Source organism: Ambystoma mexicanum, chromosome 5p (genome assembly GCF_040938575.1).
Source record: "Ambystoma mexicanum isolate Mex_15411 chromosome 5p, UKY_AmexF1_1, whole genome shotgun sequence".
Taxonomy (NCBI): domain Eukaryota; kingdom Metazoa; phylum Chordata; class Amphibia; order Caudata; family Ambystomatidae; genus Ambystoma; species Ambystoma mexicanum.
Window position 1 is genome coordinate 506,421,588 of NC_090930.1, and position 23,709 is coordinate 506,445,296.

The 23,709-nt window shown below is 38.5% G+C and overlaps 1 protein-coding gene across 1 annotated transcript in view; it reads left to right on the plus strand.

Moving 5' to 3' along the window:
• LOC138481050 (sodium/hydrogen exchanger 2-like) overlaps positions 1–23,709 on the plus strand; it is a 1,286,045-nt gene that overhangs the window by 523,342 nt on the left and 738,994 nt on the right. The window contains exon 4 of the mRNA XM_069612916.1: positions 16,011–16,228. Within this exon, the coding sequence (XP_069469017.1) occupies positions 16,011–16,228 (218 nt within the window). The remainder of the gene's footprint in view (positions 1–16,010; positions 16,229–23,709) is intronic.

The following is a 23,709-nucleotide window of genomic DNA, read 5'->3' on the forward strand; positions in this document are numbered from 1 at the left end:
CATGTGCAAGATGGACAGTGATAGGGAACATTTGTAATGACCTGGTTTTTGATCAATTGTAAATGTTCCTTAAAATCATTACTTAGTTCATCCAATTTTGCAGACATGTTCATGATTTGATTATGCACAGTTGGGGATAGGGCAAACAGTAAGGAAAGTACTTTAAGAACATACAAGAAGTTTAACTTCTAGATATATATTACCTTTTCAATTTTAATATTTTGACTGTCAGTGAAGAAAAACAAGTAACCCTGATATTTGTGATGTCATCTTTGATGTCCTGGGTGTTAGTCTTAGCACTGCACATTGGTGACGCGCGTTATGGTTGTTTAGCTTACCATAACTGGTGAATTTCTGGGGGGTTTCGGTTTTACTTGTAACCATAAAGCCCATTCAACAACATTTTTTGCTTATTTTCATAGGTTTTTATTAGGGAAACTTAACCATAACATCCCTTAAGTTTTTTTCACTGAATATATGTATTCACTCTTATGTACACAAATGTAGCTCTATCTGTGATGGATGCATAAACAGACATTAATTCTGACAACATATCGACACTTACTGGGCATGCAGAGCAACATAACAGGGCCATTGCGACCACACACCAGGCAGACCCGCATGCACAAAGCATTATCTTGCCTAATATGTAATTCTCTGTATGCTATTAACATCACTGCATATTATCCATTTTGGTAATATAAAATAACCATTGTGCAAGTTATATAATTGTTGAGGAAAGAACAATACTGACAGCTTATTTGACGCTTGTTTGAACATATTTCAATGTATTTAACACGATTAACTGTGGTTTGTAACACATTCAAACATGGCAGACTTTGTAAAATAAGCCTTTGTGTCAGTGCACGTTGCTCTATACACTAATATCATAGAGAGCATGCTGGTTTATATGTCCTTCCTTTCTGTTTGCCCCCGAAATGTGAACAAGCGGCCAGTTTGCGGCGAAACGCGTCGTTTTCGTGTTACTTTTCTTTTGTCCATGGCATTTATTTAATAAAAGTATATTTTTGATGCTTGGAAACCCTTGGCTCTTGGGCTTGTGTTTGGTGTGACACAGTCTCACTGGACTGCTTTTTGGAGTGCACTCATTTTAACTTTATACCGCAGTATAAAGCAACTTTACATATATATATATATATATATATATATATATATATATATATATATATATATATATATATATATATATATATATTACACGGCCACGGTAGTGGCCGTGTAGTTATGGTTAAGTTGCTGTTTCCATAGGAAGAGCACTTTTTGGGTGGCTTATAACTTTGCTCTCCCTGGACAAATCCTCACCAAACTTTGCAACAAAAAGTATATGGCCCACTCTGAATTTTTTTGCAATGTTTGGTGAGGATTCGTCCAAGGAGGGCAAAGTTATAGGGAGGTCCCAAAACGTTTTTTCCCCATAGACTGAATGAGGAAAAAACTTTGCTCGCGCCTACAGCCCAAACCGCTGGACGTATTTTCACCAAATTTGGACCAGGAGTAGCGGCTTGGTCACGAAAGCGTGCTTTTGCATATTTGGTGAAAATCTGTCCAGTAGTTATTTTAAAAATGAGCAAAAAGTAGGTCATAAAAAATTAGTGATATCTGTGTTCGGTCCGCGGACACACTTCCCTGTTCGCTCCGCGGACAGTGCACTGATTGGCCAATCGGCTTGCGTGATGTCCACGGACATGCAACCTGTTCACTGATTGGACGGCGTGGAGAGCGAAGCGCGTCAGATTTTCAGTAGCGCCCACCATCTTGGATTCGCGGACGTCCGCGGACAGCGCGGTGAAACTTGGTTTAAAATTTGTATTTAGTAGAGTGTGTTGGTGTGTAAGAGTGTTTGGGGAGGGTGGGAGAGTATGAGATAGGTTAAATGTTGTGTTTTTTATGTGGTGGACACTCTTGTTGTGTTCGATTTGTCTGTGGACAACACGCTGTTCTGAAATGTTCTAAATAAACTAAATGGGGGGTGTTCTGAGGACGCAATATGTGTCCGTTTTGTTCACAAGCAAGCTGAAACTGTTCTAAGAACAGTCGCGGTGTCCTGAAATGTTCGTAAATAAACAAAATGGGGGTGTCCTGAGGACGCTGTCCGTATTGTTCTCTGGTAAGTTGAATGTGTTCTAAGAACACTTGTGGTGTCCTGAAATGTTCGTAAAAAAACAAAATGGGGGTGTTCTGAGGACGCTGTCCGTATTGTTCGTTGTGAAGTTTAAAGTGTTCTAAGAACACTCGCGGTATCCTGAAATGTTCATAGGGGGTGTCCTGAAGACGCTGTCCGTATTGTTCTGTGGTAAGTTGAATGTGTTCTAAGAACACTCGTAGTGTCCTGAAATGTTTGTAAATAAACAAAATGGGGGTGTCCTGAGGACGCTGTCCGTATTGTTCAATGGGAAGTTGAATGTGTTCTAAGAACACTTGTGGTGTCCTGAAATGTTCGTAAATAAACAAAATGGAAGTGTTCTGAGGACGCTGTCCGTTTCGTTCGTTGGGAAGTTGAATGTGTTCTAAGAACTGTCATAATGTCCTGAAATGTTCGTAAATAAACAAAATGGGGGTGTCCTGAGGACGCTGTCTGTATTGTTCGATGGCAAGTTGAATGTAGTCTAAGAACACTTGTGGTGTCCTGAAATGTTCGTAAATATACAAAATTGGGGTTGTCCTTAGGACGCTGTCCGTATTGTTCGCTGGCAAGTTGAAAGTGTTCTAAGAACTGTTGCGGTGTCCTGAAATGTTCGTGGGGGTGTCCTGAAGACGCTGTCCGTATTGTTCGCTGGCAAGCTGAATGTGTTCTAAGAACACTTGCGGTGTCCTGAAATGTTCGCAAATAAAAAATGGCTGTGTTCTGAGGACGCTGTCCGTATTGTTCGCTGGCAAGTTGAAAGTGTTCTAAGAACACTCATAATGTCCGCGGACATTAAAAGTTTCCATAGGCCATAGTTGAAATTTCCTTCTTCAGGGCAAGTCTATGTGGTTACAGACAAAAAAGCAAGTAATAAAACACGTAAAGAAACAAAATGCACCAATAATAGTATTACAATTACATGTACATCATGAAGAGTAACAAATCCACTTTGTTGCTTTTTCAATCCACTCATTATTTCCTTTTTTTACCCTTTTTTTCTATATTCTGCTCTGTCCATTGGATTGTCCACCAACTGGTATGTGTATGTTTTTGTTACTCTTCATGATGTACATGTAATGGCAATACTATTATTGGTGCATTTTGTTTCTTTACGTGTTTTTTTACTTGCTTTTTTTGTCTGTAACCACATAGACTTGCCCTGAAGAAGGAAATCTTTCCGAAATCCATTGGCTATAGTCTTTGTATATATATGTGTTGCGGCAACCTTCCTCTCACTAAGCTTTTTATTAGTGACAGTTTGATTTTGAGGATAAACTTATATATTGGAAAACCAACAGAATCACTCCATGCAGTCATCATTTCTTTGACTTTTTTTAAAACTTTGAAATACCTGTGGATACAAGAAGGTTTTTGAACTTAATAACCTGACGCCCCTTTCGGGGCCATTTTGAGAGCGGCTGTGTGACCCTGTATTCATACATGGTCTCTTGCCTTTGTTGTATTTTTAAGTCTGGATGTCTCCAGACTTGTCGCAGCCAGCTCCTGTTGAACTTCAATGAACATTATTTTTCATTTACACTTTGAATTTAAGAATATTTTTTCAATCGGTGGTGCCCACTAACTTCTCTGTTTGCATTTCTTTACTTAACATGATTCCATTGAATTTGAAACAGCTTGCAAGAGTTGGCATTAAGGCCATACAATTGACATTTTTGTGGGCTAATTGTTCCATAACATCTGTAGCACATGCATGATCACCATAAAGTGCATGAATGTGCCGGGTTTTCAATATTGCTTCTGCTTCTTTAGAAAGTATACCAACTCTGATACTTTTTAAGATGTTGGCATAAGTGAGATCTGCAGATTGCCGCATGTTTTCTGTTAATTCTCTGTATTGGAAATGTTGCCAAAGGTTGACATTTCCAATGCTGCCAACAGTTTTACGGCAGAGTTTGTGTCCTAATGTTTTAAAAATAGGCTCACCTTTTACTGGTGTCAATTGAAGAAGATCTCTGAAAACAATAATGTGTTTTTCTACAAAGAGCTCTTCATAGTTTGTTTTGAGCACTTCTTGTAATCTGAGGTGAATCAAAGCCAACATTATGTTGGACACCATACTCACTTCATCTATTAGAAGCATTTTCATTTGTTTCAATACTGTGCGTAGTTCCATTGCAGCTTCTGAAGAAAGTTTGTAATAGTCTAATTTGTTTTGGTGTTCTACTGGCAGGTGTAGTAATCGGTGTAAAGTGACACCACCTATGTTGTAGGCAGCTAAACCTGTGGGGGCAGTGACAACAGCTGACAGTTTGTTGTTTGTCAATTGTTGAAGGAACTTACTGATGATTTTTATTAGGAATGTTTTGCCAGAACCAGCTTCACCACTGACGTACAATAGTATAGGTTTGTAATTTTGGCAGGTGCATTCTTTGTTTTCATGTTGTACACCATGTGCAATTTTTTTGTTACTTCTTGAAAAATGCTACGTTGCTCATTGTTTAGTTTTGATTGTAGTATAGTTAAGTATTCTTTATCTTCATACTGACACATGGTGTTTTCTACTTCTATCATAGCTAATTCTGCCTCATTTGTTATTAGTGGCTCTCCCAGTGGTTCTTGGCTTCCTGTTACAGAAGGTTGACTACTGTCAGGAGTGTCCTTATCTAGTTGGGACTGGAGTTCTACTTCGTGTTGCTGTTCATTGTGCAACATTGTTTTGTACTGTGTAAGGTTTACATCAGTTATAGTGCTTTCATTTGCTTTGAAAGCGTCTTCATATGAGTCATAGTTATCTAGTATTTCTTCTTCTTTTCTCCATGGTTTAAAGAGTTGTAGCAGGGACATGTAATATACTTCTTTATGTTGAGGAGTCTTTAATGACAATTTGATATGATTAATTAAATTTGGTTTGGTGAGTTTTACTAAGCTGCCTTCACAGTTTTTCACTCTGTATTTATCATTTTTTTTATCAGGTTTTACATTATTTTTGTATGTGTAGTTTTGGGCTATGTGGTATAGACACATGGTTTCCAAAGTGGTACTCCTGTTTGGGTAGTATGTGTCTAATAAATTGTTTTTTAAAATGTCTTTGCTGTTTGGATCATGTTTGGCTACTGTTTCTATATCTTTGTATGATTTTAGAACTCTTTCTCTAGATTTAGCTGGACCAAGACTTAGCCATACTATATTTTCAGATTTACCATACAGTGCAGTGCCAGAAAAATGATCAGCTGCTTCATAGGATCCACATTCTCTATGGGACAGCATTTTTATGCCCAAGCTGTATAATTTTTGAGACACTTTTTTATCTGATGACAGGTCATTCCAGAGGTCTTGCAGCTCTGTCTTTTCTGCTTTGGTTAAGTATGCTGTGACATATCGTGCAACTGCAGTAGAATTGTCTGCAATGTACTGCAGATCTATGTTTTTCATTCCATAAGTTGGCAATGATTGCATTGTAATCATTGATATATTTTTCTTCTTCTTTTCCTTTTATGTAATATGTATTTTTAGGTGACTTACCTTTAACACTATGTCTAACTGAAGACATGAGGTTGTTCACTTGACCTGTATTTGTAACTGGTCTAGGAAAACCAAATTGGCATTTGGTTTAGTATTTCACTTTGTTTTTGTATTTGCGACAACAATATTTGCCACATTTGTGTCTTTGAAATTGTAAAATGTGTGCATGAAGATCACTATTTTTGGATTCCGATGGAATTTCACAAGTGACATATTTTTCAATAAATAAAACAATGGCATCACTGTCTTGACCAAATTTAGGAGCATCTTTAATCCATAAAAGCATGTGGATATGTGGTGCTCCTCTGGCTTGGTATTCTTTTCTCCAAAAGAAGTGTTGCACTTCTCCAATGGGAGGAACAGTTTTATTACAAATAAAATGTAGCATAACAATGAAGCGATGGAGAAAATATCTTGAAACATTAACAGGATCCAGAGAACAAAGTTCTCCAGGTGTTAGTATATATATGTTTGTTTTGTTTTTGTTTGATATGCGTAGGAAATCATGTAAATCTTTCCATGCATATTCTGCACAACTTAATGTAACAGACCAAGTGGCTGGGCCAAGGTTTCTGATCATACAACGTACATCTCCGTGACGTTGAAACCAGTACTCTTTAGTACCACGCATATTTGCTAATAGATTTGTAATATTTGATTGTAAAACCTCATCTTTTTGTTGCAATTTTTGTAATAATTGTGTAGCTGTCATATTTTGAAAGTGTGATCCTGATTTTAATATGTGTGCAACTCCGTAACATAAAGTTGCTAGTTCACTTTCAAAGAGTAGGTGGAATATGCATTCCACATTTTGTCTAAATCTGGGATCTTCAGAATACATCCGTAATGAGCGGTATTCTGATGCTGATATTTGAATAGGTCTATCATCGTACCTTCCTCCTTTGCCAGTAGGAAAGAGTAGAGGAAAAGCACGTGCTTCTATACTTTTTTCCCATATGCTGATTGGTGATCCTTTTGTTTGACGCATTTGGTACGTTTCCAGTGCATCTTCTATGGTGTCATTAGCGTGCAATGGATGAATTGTATAATGGTCTAAAATGTTTGATATTGTAGCAGGATCTAGGAGCTCAAATTGACTAGCTTCTTGTGTCTCTTGAATTATTTCAGTTGTATCCTTCAAGTTTTCTTCAATATTAAATTCTTTGTAATATTCATTATTCTCTTTAAGATATTGCAAGGCTTCTCTAACTTTATGTAAATCTACCAGCTGTTGCCAATTTTTTTTGTCTTTTGTAGGTACTCCATTTACCAAGATAATTAAAGATTGTTGCATTGGACGTTGCACTCCTAGAGTGTGCACATTTTCTTTTAGATCTAATGGTAAATACACTACTTTTCCACAAATACCTTTCACTAATTCAGAGGGAGGTAATTTTGCAGTTTTTGATTGAAGGCGTATTATTGCTTGAAATGGGTGCACTGTTTGAATTATGATGCTCTCATATAAATTACGTTGTTGAAGGGGTTTTGGTAGTGGATATAATTCCAAATTATTTGTGATAGCACGTGAAGGAGTTTGGTTGTTGTCAAGTTTTGTAGTCCAGTAAGTACAAAGTATTACGGCGTCAGTTATTTCATATTTGTATTCTGCTATAAGGTAGAGAGCTAATTCAAACCATTTAGAATCTTCATTGTCTTCTATTTTGTATGATAGGTCTACAGTTTTTGTGTTACTTTTATAAAAACTTCTGCGGCAACATACACACACATGGTTTGGTACTTCATCTGTTTACTTTTAAATTTTAGTATTTCTTTTTTGTATGTGTGTAGTAAAAGGTTGCAATGTGTAGAATTGTTATTAATTTGGTTTACAGCTATTTCATACTTTAAGTGGGTTTCACTTCCAAAATATTTTTTCTGGATATAGTCGATTTCTTCTAGTAGGTCTTTTGCTGTACCATGTAGAAGAATGTTATTTAAATTGGCTAGTGCTAAAGCAGGAGTTTTAGCATAGTACAGTTTATAAACTAGATTTCTTATAGTTGAATGATGTGTTGATATCCTTTTGATATCATGGAAGGCGGTTTTGCAAGTAGGTCCTGTAATGTAGGCCAATGAATGTCCTTGTAGTCCTGTGTACTTTCGTACTGGACAGGTATCCATATTTTGCAGTAGTTTAATTTTGATTTTGTCTTTGCTTTTCACATATTGATTGAGGAATTGGCGTAAAGACTTGAAAAAATTGTTTGGGAATGTTACACATTGACGTGCATGGCCATTTGTACACTAGACGTTCTGATTCAGTTGAATGGAGGGGTAATTCTAAGTTTTCAGGACATATTATTAACTTTTTCATAACCTCGACCACTGCTATGTATGGCAATTGTATTTGTTTGCTTTTGTTTGTACGCTTCTTCATTAAAGTATGGTTCTGTGCTCGTAGTGTTACTCCATTCACCTCCGCAGATACTTAAGAAGTTCTTTCTGTTGACATTTTGTTTATTGAGAAGTCTTTTTTGTAATTTAGTTATTAGTTTTGTTAGTGGTTTCATTTTGTTTAACACTAAAATAAATAACTTTCTTTTGAGAAGAATTGCACTGTTTATCAAAGCTTCTAAGATTAATTTCCTACAATAGGTTTTAAGCGTTGGACCTGGTTTCTCTTCTGTTTTTATAAGATTTTGAAGGACTTTGTGACGGAACATTTTGGCTAAAATACTTTTCTTGGTATGCTTACTTTGAACTATATCAAGATTTAAAGAAGCAGTTTTATCTGTTGTGTTAGCTGAATTTCTACTAATTGTTTTTTGGTTTGGTTTACATTTTGATAGAGGAAGCAAAGTTTTTGTACTTGAAACTTCTTTTGTTTCACTAAATGACTTTATTAGCTGTTTTGTTTCAAAATTTTTTTACAAATTGTGCTACAGATGGATGCTTATGTTGGACACTTTTATTTTCATTTGCTCTACTTCTGCGTTGCTTTCTACGGACTTGATTTTTGGTAGGCATTCTTTAGGGTCTGTTGAAAAAAATAAAGAAGGTATGGGTTGGGGTGTTCTGCAATGTATGTGTGCTGTGTGCATGAGTGTTTGAGTAAGATGATAAAGATGTATGTAATGGTGTGTGATTGTGCATTGGGAACTACAACTAGTAGGGATGGGTATTCTTGAATTAATGTGTTACTAAACTGGGGTTCAGATGACAGAAAAAAATAAGCTAGTGGTGTGGAGAAGTATAAATAGTATATCTAATGCTATACAATTAAAACAGTTGTTTGTTCTATAACATTTAAATTCTAGCGGTTGAATTGGGTAATTTGCGTGTCGAAAAATAGGAATTTGTGGGCTACTCTGGCTGTAAATCGCTGTTTAAGACATGGGGATTTTTGGAAAGAATGGTGCAGAATCTCTATTTTTAGGCACAGAAATAGCATGAATTAACCTTACAGTGTGTTTGAGTAATAATACAAATATTATGGTGATATTCTACTAACTTTTTTTCTAAAATGAACAGGTTACTTCTTAGTTGTTCTTTGTACTTCAAATTCGGTTGCTTCCTTTCAGGACAATGGTCTTCACTGCAATTGGAAAAGAAACAAATTAGTAATTTTGTTTGTATATAGCACTGTTTTTAATTTAGACATTGATTTTTTAAATTGAAATCCTCAGCACCTTCCTCAAAACCATTAACACTATCTTATTTACATAAGATACGTCGCACCAGTTTAATACCTATGATATGTTCTTAATGAACAAATTGTATTGCAATGACTAACTGTAGCAAACAAAATATCTTGACTATGTCTTGTGAAATTCATAATGTACCACTGAATACCATTATTCTTGTAACTAAGCTCTTCCAAGTAATAGTGCCTCAATGTCATGGGGTGCTTGTCCTATATAAATGTAAGTAATTAAATAAATATATAAATAAATACATAACAAATTATGGAATTGTACAAGTATTATTGTTTGAGATTTGAACATAGAGTGTGCATGCAATTCTGTTTGATTATATGTAGTATATATATTACATTTCAAAAATGTTAGTTTAACATGACTTTAGTGTGTGTGTATAAAGAAATTAAATAGTATAAAGATTTGTAGGTTACAGTTGATTTTAGGAGATTGGAAAAAGACAGTAGATTCATTTTACAGATTATACAAGCTAAAAGTCAGTTAGAAAATGTGTTCATCTACTGTACAGAAAATATGCATACCTGTAGTTTGTGTTCATGCATATGTATATGCATGGAGCTGCAAGTAGACATCTTGGAGACTTCTATAGTATTTCTTGTAGATGGTGCTTGCCAATGATATGACACTTGTACTCGGAGAGATTCACAGTACATTTGCAGTGCTGATCCATGATGATGCAGTTGGATGTAGAGTTCTTGAATGTGATTGGTGGATGGCCATGTGACTTCTTAGCTACATCCAATGAGGGAATGGCACAGAGAGTCAACTGGAAATGGTAGAAGGGCTGTTCATGTTACGATATGTCCGCGGACATGGCGGTAGTTCGCGGACATCGGGTCTTACATCCAGGGATTTTTGGGTTCAGAAGTCATGCAAATGAGAATGAGCACTGAAAGGGATTGGTCAGGAAAGTTTAGTGGATGTGTTGTGCCAGGAGAGAGTTTCTCAGATACTCTTTTTGCTGAGAGAAGAACTGATAGCTATGGCTGTGTGTTTCAGAAAACAGATTGTTTGGATTTTGGGAGACTCGTGGATACATTGGTTGAAGGTGCATGCAGAAACCTGTGGAGTAGCTGTAGATCTTGGATTCCCACATGTGGATGTACACTGGCATGGAGTACGTGGAATGAAGTGGTTGGACTTGTTACCTCTCTGTGCTACTTTGAAGACAGAGCAACATCCAGATATAATTATAATTCATTGTGGAGGGAACGGTTAGGACATGTGTCAGGAATTTCTTTGCAATTTGCAATGAAAGAAGGACTTGGGAAGGTCATGGACATGTTTCCAAATTCTCAAGTAATTTTTTCACGGATTGCGCAGAGACAAATGTGGCTTCGTTCTTCTTCATTTGGTCCACAAATGGAGAAAGCAAGGCGCAATGTCAATAAGGCTGTTTGTGCCTTTCTACGAGATTTTGGCATGTACTCTTTTCACAATGAAAATATCATGTTTCGTAGTACATACATTTTTCGCAGAGATGGAGTACATCTAATTTATGCTGCCAATCAGATTTTTCTAAGAAACATACAAAATGCATTGCAACCTTTTTTAGAATGACAGCATCCATTTTGAAGTAGGTGTTGAGTATTTATAATTTTTGAAACACAAACACCTCCCAAAGGCTCTTTTCAGAGCCACCACTTCCTCCCAGAGAAAATTGCAATGGTTTTGATAGGGTAGCACCCCAAAATTTTAGATGTCCGCGGACTGTCCACGGACTTCTAAAAAATACAAAGGGCCCTGCTTCATTTATTTTCACTTCTAATTTGAAACTTTTAAAGGCGGCTCTGAAAAGAGCCTTATTTTTTAAAAATGTTTGTTATTTTATATTTTTTTGTTTTTTTTTATACACGACACACTAGGAGAGGAGGGGAAAGGAGGGTAAAGGGGGGACACACCAACCAAAGGGATAAGAAAGGGCGAGCTGAGAGAGGAAAATGTAGAGTGGGTTTTATTTGGGTAGTGAGCAGGTCTTCTCGTGCTCTGAGACGATAGTCTCAAAAGCACTATGAAGTCGCTCCCCCCTACAGAGTACTGTGTCGCAGTACATACACACAACTGTGACCCTCGAAAGGTAAGGGTCATCAGCATTATGTATGGCCTGTGAGGCAACTTGATGAAGACGCTGTCCCACAGAGGTGTTCCTTGTGGTGACAGGATCAGAAACGGAGGATGAAGTAGAGGAAATCAACCTACTACGCTCCTCGCAAGGTACAACCTTGCGAATGGCCCCAGAGTGAAATGACCTTAGGTGTCGCTTCATGGTAGTGGTCCCAAAGCCGTATGAACCATGCCTCCCGCGACTGAGTACCATTTTGCACTCATTGCAGGTGACTCGGTTCACACGAGCCTTAGGACCATCCCCATGAATGGTAAATAACCGCCACACCCAAGACTCACGCCGAGTGTGGGTAGTAGGGATTTCCACTACCTCATTCTCATCATCCTCTTCTTCCTCCTCTGCATCCTCACTCCTGTTCCCCTCTTCAGGCCTTTGGGGAGGTGGTGGTGGTGGAGGGGGTGGGGGTGGTGCTGAAGCAGGTGCAGCACCAGGTGGCAATAGTGCAGCCATGGATGCCATCTCGATGATGGTGTAATCTGCAAGTTGCAGGAAAAATAGCTGTGCTCTGAATAGCCAGAAACACAATGAGAATAAGCTCTAGGGCGTGGTCTTTTATAGGAGTGCTTGTACGCGGTTCGCGGACATGCACGTTGTCCGCGGACAGATCGAACACAAAAAAAGGTTCAAAAACTTTCAAAAAGTATGTAGAAACTCAGGATTAGTATGTGGGACTTGTGCTATGGTGATTTTTTATTGAGAAATATTGTGGATTACTTGAAAATGTACTTTTAAATTGTTCGGGGACACGAACGGTGTCCGCATTCAGAACACGTGATCAGCATGGGCGCAGTAACATGATCGCTTCGCGAACATGTTCACGAAGGAAGGGGTTGTCCGCAGGACACCAAATGCACGGACATTGGTTTGCGCATGCGCGTTGATGTTCTACGGACACTGTTCGGGTCCTGAAGTAATTAAAAGTGCGTCACATGTCAAACGAACAGTTACGGACAACCGTTTGCTCTTAGAACAGATTGACTTCCTTGCGAACAATACGGACAGACATAGCGTCCTCAGGACACCTCCATTTTCGTTTATTTACGAACATTTCAGAACACAGCGTGTGTTCTTAGAACAGTTTCAACTTGGTAGAGAACATTATGGACAGGTATAGTGTTCTTCAGGACACCTCCATTTTTGTTTATTTACAAACATTTCAGGACACCACTGGTGTTCTTAGAACAGTTTCAACTTTCTAGCAAACAATACGGACAGGTATAGTGTTCTTTAGGACACCCCCATTTTATTTATTTACGAACATTTCTGGACATCGCGTGTGTTCTAGAACAGTTTCGACTTGCTAGCGAACAGTACGGACGGGTATAGTGTTCTTCAGGACACCTCCATTTTCATTTATTTACGAACATTTCAGAACACCGCGTGTGTTCTTAGAACAATTTCAACTTGCTAGCGAACACTACGGACAGGTATAGTGTTCTTCAGGACACTTCCATTTTTGTTTCTTTACGAACATTTCAGGACACCGCGTGTGTTCTAGAACAGTTTCAACTTGCTAGCAAACAGTGCGGACAGGTATAGTGTTCTTCAGGACACCTCCATTTTCGTTTATTTACGAACATTTCAGGACACCACTTGTGTTCTTAGAACAGTTTCAACTTGCTAGCGAACACTACGGACAGGTATAGTGTTCTTCAGGACACCTCCATTTTCGTTTATTTACGAACATTTCAGGACACCGCATGTGTTCTAGAAGAGTTTCAACTTGCTAGTGAACAGTACGGACAGGTATAGTGTTCTTCAGGACACCTCCATTTCCATTTATTTACGAACATTTCAGAACCACCGCGCCGTCCGCAGACACCTAAATTGTTTGTTTTTTTTAAACTGAAACTAATTACAACACAATATAAAAATTTAACTTTATTTAACATATATTAACAATTCATGACAGAGAAGGTGAGGCAGAAACGGAAAAAAAAACAGGAGAATTAGGGGTTTCAACATGATTGGTATCAGGTGAAGAAGGGATGGAAGTCTCATCAAAACGTTTTGGGTTATGGAGAGGGTTTGGGGATAATTTACTGGGATATGGTGAGGGGGGACAAGTACATGTGGGACAATGGTATGAGGTTTTTGTTTTAAAATGCTCCTCAACAAAAGTTTTCAAATTATTGAAATTGGTCAACAATATATCCATTTTTTCTTTTATGCTGTCAAGAGTGTTATCCGTAACAGTTTCTTCAGTGGTATTTTCTATTTTGGTATGCTCTGTTCCAAGAAAATATATATGTTAAATGTATATAAAATAATAATAATAAATGTTTTATATTGTAAAGTGTGTACCATTAGTTTCACTATCTTCTGACATTTCCTCATGTATATATGAGTAAAATTAAGTACACTTACTATTTCAGGTAAGATATGTTCTGAGTACTCTGTAGGTCTGGTCTTGCTCTTAGTTGTGGAGTGTCTGTGAGGTAATTTTGTTGGAAGCCATTGTATCTTCTTTTGGTATATTCTATTTTAGAACGTTTTGTATTTAAATGAATGGTTAGTGTGTTACATATATGGGTTACATTTCTTATGTATTACTACATATAATATGTATGTGTGCTGCTTTGTGAATTTTATGATATAACAATTAAACATACCCTCCCAGAGTTTTTAGGTAGTGGTACTGTTGTCCGAACATGTCCGCGGACATCAAAAAAGTTTGCGGACATCAAATCAGTAGAAGGGGTTCAGTATGTTCCATATTACATGTACATGAAGTCAAATTTATTATTGTTAAGTTGTGCTACTAAAAACCTATGAAATTCAGTGAAAAAACTTTGTTAAAGGGACATTATGGTTCCAAGTAGAACCGAAAAACCCCTGAAATTCGCCAGTTATGGTAAGCTAAGCAACCATAACTCGCGCCACCACCGTTCACTGCTAAGACTAACACCCACAACATCAAAGATGACATCACAAATGTCATTGATGACATCACTGATGACATCACATTTGCATTTACATTTCATGAAAAGTGTATACATGGGATTCTTATTGCGATGTTAAAAATAGTGTCAAGGATCATTGGAATAAATATCATGAGGTACATAGTGCATTAAGCAATGAATTAATCCAAATAGCATTGTATTATGACTTTGTTTCCAATATACTAAGGTACACATGTCGTAACATAGGCATAGTTTGCAGGAGACATGATGGAGATGCAATATTAATAATCTTGCGATGTTAAATGCTAAAATTATAAATGCCTTCTTATTAGAGTTTTGCATACTGTGAAATATTTAATAAGTACCTAATAAAAATCACTAACTACATTATTGCATTACTGCACACACAAACAGACAACTACACATACAAATATGAGCATATACAGGGAAAGTGAAGTAACTTAACTGATTATCTTCATGCACAGAAATGATTGCTCTGCTTCAAACTTACTACTTCCCTATGTATAACTATCACATATTGTGACTAGGCCCTAAGGAAAGTAGTGTATGTGCAATGTGTACACATATAACCATATCCAGGAAAGGTACAGTAATAAAAAAACAACAGAACTATAAGACAGTGTTGATAACCTTACTAACCATCTTCATACATAGAAAGCATTGCTTTCTTCCAAGTCTGTGTTTTCCCCTTTGTATATTTTTCATATGCTTTGAGTGGACCCTAAGTGAATTACTGTAAGAACATATTTGAAGTATAAGTGTACAAATACAGTACTTTTTGAATTTTTAGTTCCCAAGTGTTACTGGGCTAGATATATCAGTAAAGGAAAAAAGAATGAGCCAGACATGTGATGTCATCAGTGAAGTCATTAATGATATTTGTGATGTCATCTTTGATGTCGTGGGTGTTAGTCTTAGCAGTGCACGGTGGTGGCACGAGTTTGCTTAGTTTACCATAACTGGCGAATTTTAGGGGTTTTTCGGTTTTACTTGGAACCATAACGTCCCTTTAACAACGTTTTTTCACTTAATTTCATAGGTTTTTAGTAGCGCAACTTAACCATAACGTCCCTTTAACAAAGTTTTTTCACTGAATATATATATATATATGTTTGTATATATATCCGTGAACATTTTTTGTCAAAGGATGTCATGGTTAAGTTTCTCTAATAAAAAGGTTTGAAATTCAGTGAAAAACCGTTGTTAAAGGGGCGGTATGGTTGCAGAGCAAAATCAAAAAACCAAAGAAATGTGCCTGTAATGGTAAGCTATGAAACCAGAACTCGCGCCCTGGTCATTCACTGCCCAAACTAATATACAGGACATAAAACATCACATCACAAAAAACGGATAGATTACCATAAATGGTAAGTAACATCCTTGAAACACTGGATAACAGGATTACATGAGGGTTTACCACATCCCACACACAAGTACCTGAAAATGTAATTTGTTAGATGATTTGAATATTTTGTACTGAATAAGGCTATAGAAGACAGTGCTTTAATTTTTTTTTGTGCAATTGTCATTATAAACAACCGGTTCTTAATGCAGTATTATCAATTTGACCCTGCAAAAATCATCACAATACAGTGTAAAGTAATGGATGTGTACTGCTTTCCATTCCCTGTCAATAATCTGGCACTCATAAACCTTTTCCTGTTCTTTCCCAGAATTATTGCCTGTTCAATGAGTATGAAACGCTATGTTGAAGCTAATATCTCTCAGAAATCCCACACCACGATAAAATACTTCATGAAGATGTGGAGCAGTGTCAGCGAGACACTTATTTTCATCTTTCTTGGGGTCTCAACCATCGAAGACAATCACGAGTGGAACTGGACATACATCTTCTTCACTCTTGTTTTCTGCCTTATCTGGAGAGCTCTAGGTAATATATGAAGTTGTCACTTTATGAAAGCTACGCTTTTTCTGAAAAACTGGGTGTTGTGAGTGATTAAGTGTATGCATGAGCGAGAGAAAGGCTTATCGTGTGTTTATTTGAGTGAAAGAGTGAGTACATGAATGAGTGTGGGGGGTTTAAAGGTTAGCAGTGTAAACTGTATCAGCTCTGGGTGATTGCTATCTGAAGAGATGATGGCACACAGGTTCATGATGAAAAAGAATCATCCATTTGTATAGCATAAAATGAATTGTTGGTTGGGGGATAGTGACCAATATAAAGTTATTGCTTTAGGCAAAGCTGATGGCTATACGTTGGGGAATGTTCCTTATCCCTGGGAAACATGACCCGTCCCATAATTATGGATAAGTGTCAGGGGAAGGAAATTACCTGATCCCAAAATGTCTACCAAGCAAATTATGATCAGTGTTCACTTGCGGCACACCTCTTTGTCTTTGCGTGGTCCTATTGCAACGAGACTGGTGGTTTGAAGAGCAAACAAGTTGCCAGCATTTCTAAAGAGTTAAGTGTGGAGGATGGTTAGAGCAGGTGGTGCTTGGAGCAGGCAGGCCTAAAGGACCCCATAAGGGGATTTGTCGTGATTACTGGCACTGGCAACGCTGGTGCCAGTAATGAGGGCGTTGTTTATTGGTAGGACATCTGGCTTAACTCCAGCTTTTAGCTGAAGATAAGCTAAAGTGCCCCACCGGCAAACCCGTAGTAGGGCAGTCCCGTAATGTGTCGGGATCTGGGATACCAGCACTTTTTTACCAGATCGGCCAACTTGGAATGAGGCCTGTTTTAAAATGTAACCAGAAAAGGGACAGTAGGCCCACGCAAAAGATGAATAGGTGCTAAGATTAAACCATGATGTACAAAAAGCATATAAACAATGATGAACAAATGAAATTGCACATAAAGGTTTTAAAAAATTCTGTCAGATCTGCTGACACGTGTTTCTACCCTTTTTGGGTCTTTCTCAAGGCAAAACTGTAACATAAATAACCATGAAAAATAATACTATGAAATAAAGCCAACAAAATTCATATAAAAATATAATAAATGGAGCAATTTCAAAATGCATGTAAGCCGAAATAGGATAAACAAACAAAATATAATCCATTCCATAAAAGATATAAATGGAAGCAAACAGGCACAGAGAATTACGGGTGAGAAATCAGACAGAAAAGCAAACATGTTTCACAATGAGAAATTCATAATACATAAGTTACAATTTCAGATGAATATGATTTGATGTCGTGAGCCAGGATACAAGTTGTTAGAAAACAGAAAATCATGAACGTATATTAGAACCTGGTAAAAAACTTCAAAAAACTTCAAGAAGCACCACTCCTTTAACAAAATTAGGATGCACCATGTTGTTACTTTTGGTTTAGTGGTCACAGGTACCCATAGATAGCGCACTGGTATAGGTACATGGTATAATATTTGAAAAGGAATTCCACACCCATGTGTGTTTACACAGAGTGAAAAGTAGCTAGAAACCAGACCCAAAAAACCCAGTGGCCAAACATGTTCCTGCCAAAAGCGGTGAGGATGCATAATAGAAAATGAAACAGTGAAAAAACAAAAGTTCAAGAAATCTAAACTGAACCTAACAACAGTGAAAAAAGAGTAAAAATAATAGGAATAAGGTTGTCCAAAATAGATACCGTGTATATGCAGAGCTGGTGATACAGCAGGCCTCAGACGGCTAGAAGAAAACTGGATAACTTGCCCAATGGCAAATTAAAGTGTTCTAGAGGTGAGCAAGATAGAACAAAAATGCCCCACATTAGGGAGATGAATTCCCAAAATGCCGATACATAGTATATCCTTTAAGATAAAGGAATGTTACCTGATATGTTAGACTCCTAGGTGCACTCGTGAGAAGTTCACAAAGGACCCTTTACTGAATTGATATGATATCATGTGCTCGAACAGGTACTATCCACATTGGGAATCCTAAAAGAACAACATTGAATGCCTCAGAAAATGCATACGCCGAATATATTGCGATAGACAAATAAGCAGCGATAGATCGATTATGTTACAATACCTGGTCATTCTTGTAACCGACGGAAATCGCAAACCTAATATGCACGCAGTCCCAAGTCTGAGTGCCGCACAGTGGTAACTGTTTCCTGATATCCGTCTATAGGACACGTGATGTGTTCTAGTCATGTGATAGCACGCTGTGTGAGAAACCAATCGGATGCTTAGATGTCACCCGAAGGACACTCTAATCATCTTATGTCCACTAATAAATATTGTACACAGATATATAGTATATTATCAATAAATCAGAGTACAGAAACCTCCTCAATGGGAAATAAACAGGTACTCGCAAAGCGGGCACCCAGCGTATTGCGATCATGTGATACCATGAGATCACATGACAAAAGTACGTGAGTGAGCTGAAAAAAGCAGAAGAATAAGATTGATGTATACGGCCAAATACGGGACGAAGGGGAAATTGTAACTCACTAAACAGAAGCAAAGAACAGCAAAATAATCAATTATTAAAAACAACCCAAAAGAGATAAAGAACATTTTTATTGTGAAAAAATAGATCTGTAAACACTGTATATGCATGGGAGTAAGAGCAAATTAGGCCATGAGTGTTAGTGTGCTGGGGAGCCCCCAAAGGAAGGCGTTCACCAAGGTGAAGTCAAGACTCCATTAGGAGTATAATATCCATGTCAGAAATATCAATGTGAAAGGAAATAGTAAAGAGACCACAATATTAACTCGGCTCCCCCATATGCAAAAGGAATGCAGGAACAGAAGGAACACTGTGGGTCTGGTGTGTTTTTCCAAAATAAAACATTAAAAATTGCTTAATGTATGGTTTAGAATAACATAAATTCTAGAATCCTTGATGGACCTGTACCAACAAGACCATGCCACCCTAGTTGTTAGTGGCATCAAAGGAAAACATTCAGTTTATGATCTGTGTTTAATCCAAGCGTGGTGAATCTAAGTTTGCAGATAGTTCACGCCTCAAGTTGGCGAAGTAGTAGCTGCCGATCCCCTCCTCTTGGGTGAGCATGTGCTTGAAGCAGTCCAATAAAGCGTATGTCCTTCACAGAATCCAGTTTATGATGGGTTTTCCAATGTATCGCTAGAGGCAATTTAGGGTCTTGACTCTTAAAATGAGAAAAATGTTCACGAATACGTACACAGAGTTCCCTAATTGTGGAGCCAACATAAACCTTCTGACACACACACAAAATAGCATATACGATAAACTTAGATTTGCAATTGATGAAGTGTTTTAAAATGTACAGTGGGCATGGCCGAAGGCCATGCTCATTGGCAAGGGCCAAAGGCCATAGATAGTGGGACCCAAAGAAACCTATTGGTGGAAAATGTACACTGGACACGACTGAATGCCATGGCTAGAGGGTACTAAAGAAACCTATTGGTGCAACATGTACAGTGGTCATGGCTGAAGGCCATGGCTAGTGGCCCTTGTATAAACTATGGTATAACAAACCCCTTAAAATTCACTGAAAAATCTTTTAGTTTGGGGACAGTTAAGGTGACCAGATTTAATGCAATAAAACCCTTGAAATTCAGTGGATGTGGGAAGTGCTGATCATCTTAACTCGGCGTCCCCCATTGCAGAGCCTATGAGCACAGATATAACAGATGAGATCCACAATGATCCACAATGACATGACAATGACATAGAGGCCGGCAAGATAGCTCAGTGGGTCAAGTGGTCACTGCTGCGATCTGTGTGATCTGCAGGTCACAGGTTGGAATGTCGGCAAGGCCAACTCAGCCTTTCATCCTTCCGAGGTTGATAAATGAGTGCCAAGTCCGGTTGGCTGATATTGTATGTATATGTGTTTTATATAAAGCGCTTAGGCATAAGCGCTATATAAATAACACATCATTAGATACTGGGGGTCATCATTGGGGGGGCACTGTGTTAAGATAATCATCACTTATGTGAGGTGTCAGAAATGTGAGGCGGACAACTTTGTGAAGGTTTTTCAAAAGATGCCATTTTATTAACTCATAAGGTTGGATTAATCCCTCACTATCCGAGCCTAACAATGATTTCCCTGCCTAAAATAAACTAAAGGAAAATCTCTAACAAAAAGGTCTCTGTTCCTCGCATTTATACATACAGTAACTCAGCAAGGTAATGCATGGCAGTTCGAAGGCAACAAAAATATAACAGTTAAATTCACAATATGATAACAGTCTCTCCTTATGATCTGGGTGAATTCCCCTTTTCCCAGATTCAAACAAGATTCTGTTCCATAGTTCCAAATGAAATATGGAAATCCAGTTCTGTAACAAAAGTTCCAACACAGTTCTTTGTAGCTCCAATTTGACAACACAAAGTTCTAACACTTCGGAATTGTTCAGCAAAAGTTCTTTCTGTATAATAAGACTCAAAACAATCTTCTTTGCATAAACCAAGAACATTTCCTTAGCTCATCATCATGAATTGTCTTTGTGAGGATGCTTCTGCAACAACTTTTTAGGTCCAAAGCTCTAGAACACTTCTGCATCAGTTTTATATGCAGTTCTTGCTTCGGCAATTAAAGTTTGTCAAGATAATTTGTCCACACCACTATTATTAACATGCATTGTCTTTTTTGGGATGCTTCTGAAACAACTTTTCAGTTCTGAGGCTATTGAACACTACTGCAACAGCTTTATATAGAGCTCTTGCTTCATTAACGAAAGTTTGTCAAGATAATTTACCTACACCACTTCACAGCACTTCATCAACTTCCAACTGGTTTACTTCAATACCAGGCCTATTTCTTAAATCACACCTGGTTTACTCCCATGCCAGGCCTACTACTTCTGAGTTAGTTGTTTGGTTATATTTAAGGGCAACCCCCTGTCTGGACCTGTCTGGGGCGGTATGACGCAGAGGCGCTAACCTCGCTACCTGCAAACTTTTCTCGTCTACTCCCTGAAATCCTGGGTAAGCTACCAGTGCCTCCTGGCATTTACATGCCCTAACATTACCAGCCTGTGCCTTCTCATGGATTCACTACCTCAGTTAACTCCCATCTGGTTAGCCCCACCGAGCACTGCGTGCTAATCCCCAACCTGCCTAACTTGTTCACTGAGACTTACGTCCTAGTTATTGTTGCATTGTATGTTTAGCACTTGGCGGTTGGTCCAGTCCTTAAAGAATACATAACATTTAAGTTTGACTAGTCATGCCTGTAACTTAGTGTCAACTAACTTTACTGCAACCCCTCACATATCCGAACCTGTTCGCCTTCTGATTTCTCTTGCATCTAAGCCTTTGGCCCTTTATGTCATGCCTATAACTCATGCTCTGTCTGCTAACACCATCCCACACCCAAAAAGTTTATTCAAACTATAACCACCAATTCCCTTGTTACAACTAGATTGCGGCTTCGACCTTCACATGCCAAGTCCTATGCAATTACCCCACTCCTAATGACCCATGTCTGTACTTTAAACTTGCACGTTACCTGAGAACTTAGCCTGTGTTATAAAACGGCGCCCCTGCCTACGCTAAAACATTGCATCTTATTTGAGAAATGAGACTCTATTGTTGATTGACTATACTGATTGTATTGATTACCCCTCTCCAGATTATGCATTTTTACTATGTTTGAGCAAAAGCAACAACGCGTTTTTGACTTGTTCTGATTGCCTGTACTGTTTACATTGAATGCCCCTTCTACATTATGCATTTGTACTGAGTACGAGCAAAGTAGCGCTGCGTTCTTGCCCCATTTACAACTGTACACATGATCCTAACTTCCCTTTAACTAGAGGCCCACCTGTTAGCCACTTGAACATAGCATTTTTGCTACTAAGCGCTACACTGCCGTTCTCGCAATCTCCCTAATTCTGTGCCTACACCTACTGGTAGCACTGCTGGATCTTCAATTTAATAATTTAATAATAATAATTTGGCATTTATATAGCGCTACGAACCCTCAGGTACCTGAGCACTGCTTATTATTACCCACGGTGTGTGGTGCTCATTTATCGACCTCGGAAGGATGAAACGCTGAGTTCGGCGCTGCCGGGATTCGAACCTGCATTCGCAGGCTCTGCACTGATGTCAAAGCGAGCGCTCTACTCGCTGTGCCACTTGACCGGCGCTTCCCCCCCAGGATGTCAAACCTACGAGTTTCCTCCCTCCACTAAAATAAATTCCTTGTCTGCCTACATTCAATTTTACAGGATTCTTACCTAAGCTAACGCTACACCAGATAAATGACCAGACCAGACAAACCAACTCTAACTGTCTGCCTGTCCTCTCTCCCAAACAATTGATTGAGAGGTTCACGGTCAAACCTACGCCTAACCAACCTTGTCGTGGTGAATTTAGAAATAAAAGATTAGGGGCCAGGCTCACTCTCAACTCGCTTTCAGAGAACATATACCAGGAGAAAACAACCCCTACCTCCATTCTAAATACTCCTATTTTTCCAACCCAGAATCTACTGCGCCCAACCACCACCAGCCAACCACCTAAAAAACTGAAACAAAAGTTAGGGAGACATCCACCTGCAGCCCCCCAGGTTAAGCAGACTCATTCCCAATCCCAAACGGATTCCAGTCCTATCAAATATGCACTAATAAATGCAAGATCTATAGTTGCACACGCAAAAGATATAGCAGACATAATCAATGACAACAAACTTGACTTCCTAGCAATATCAGAAACCTGGCTCCATGCCACCGCAGGACCTTCTTCAATGCTAGCCTATCCTGATTCCCATTCTATCATTTGGGCGGACAGGGAGACCTCAAAAGGCAGCGTGGTTGCCTTCATAGCTCGGACTAACCTGGCACTTAGACCCTCGACCACCCCATGCTCAAATCCTGTGAACATCTCACAGTTAAATTAGCAACCTCCCATTCAAGTACTCTTACTATCCACCTCAAATATAGACCTCCCGACCCTATTGGGGACTGTGAGGAAGAAATTATTATGCTACTTGCAGATAACACTAAACCATCATCACAAATTCTAGTACTAGGCGACCTTAACCTAGGCTTTGCCTACACTAAAGACCAAGCAGCTAAATCACTGGCGGAAGCCCTTAGTGAACTTGACTTCACGCAAAGAATAAACCATCCTACCCATGAGAAAGGAAGAACATTAGACTGGCTGGTCGACCATAATTGTGCCACGACAATAACTACCGTTGAACCTCAGTCTTGGACTGAGCATTCTCTCATCTCCTTCACCATTGCCACCAATCGACCTGACACCAAATCTCAAATTATTGCGCACCCTCTACTCATGAGAAATAAGCGCAATATCACAGTGGAGAAGCTGACGCGCCTCCTCATCCCAACACTGAGCTCCACTAGCTCTGAAGAGCCTGAAGAATTAATCAACTTATTCAACAACACCATGACGAAGGCCTTATACATTATAGCCCCATTAAAACTTCACAAGAGCAAGCCCAAATCAATACCTGGTACACCCCATACCT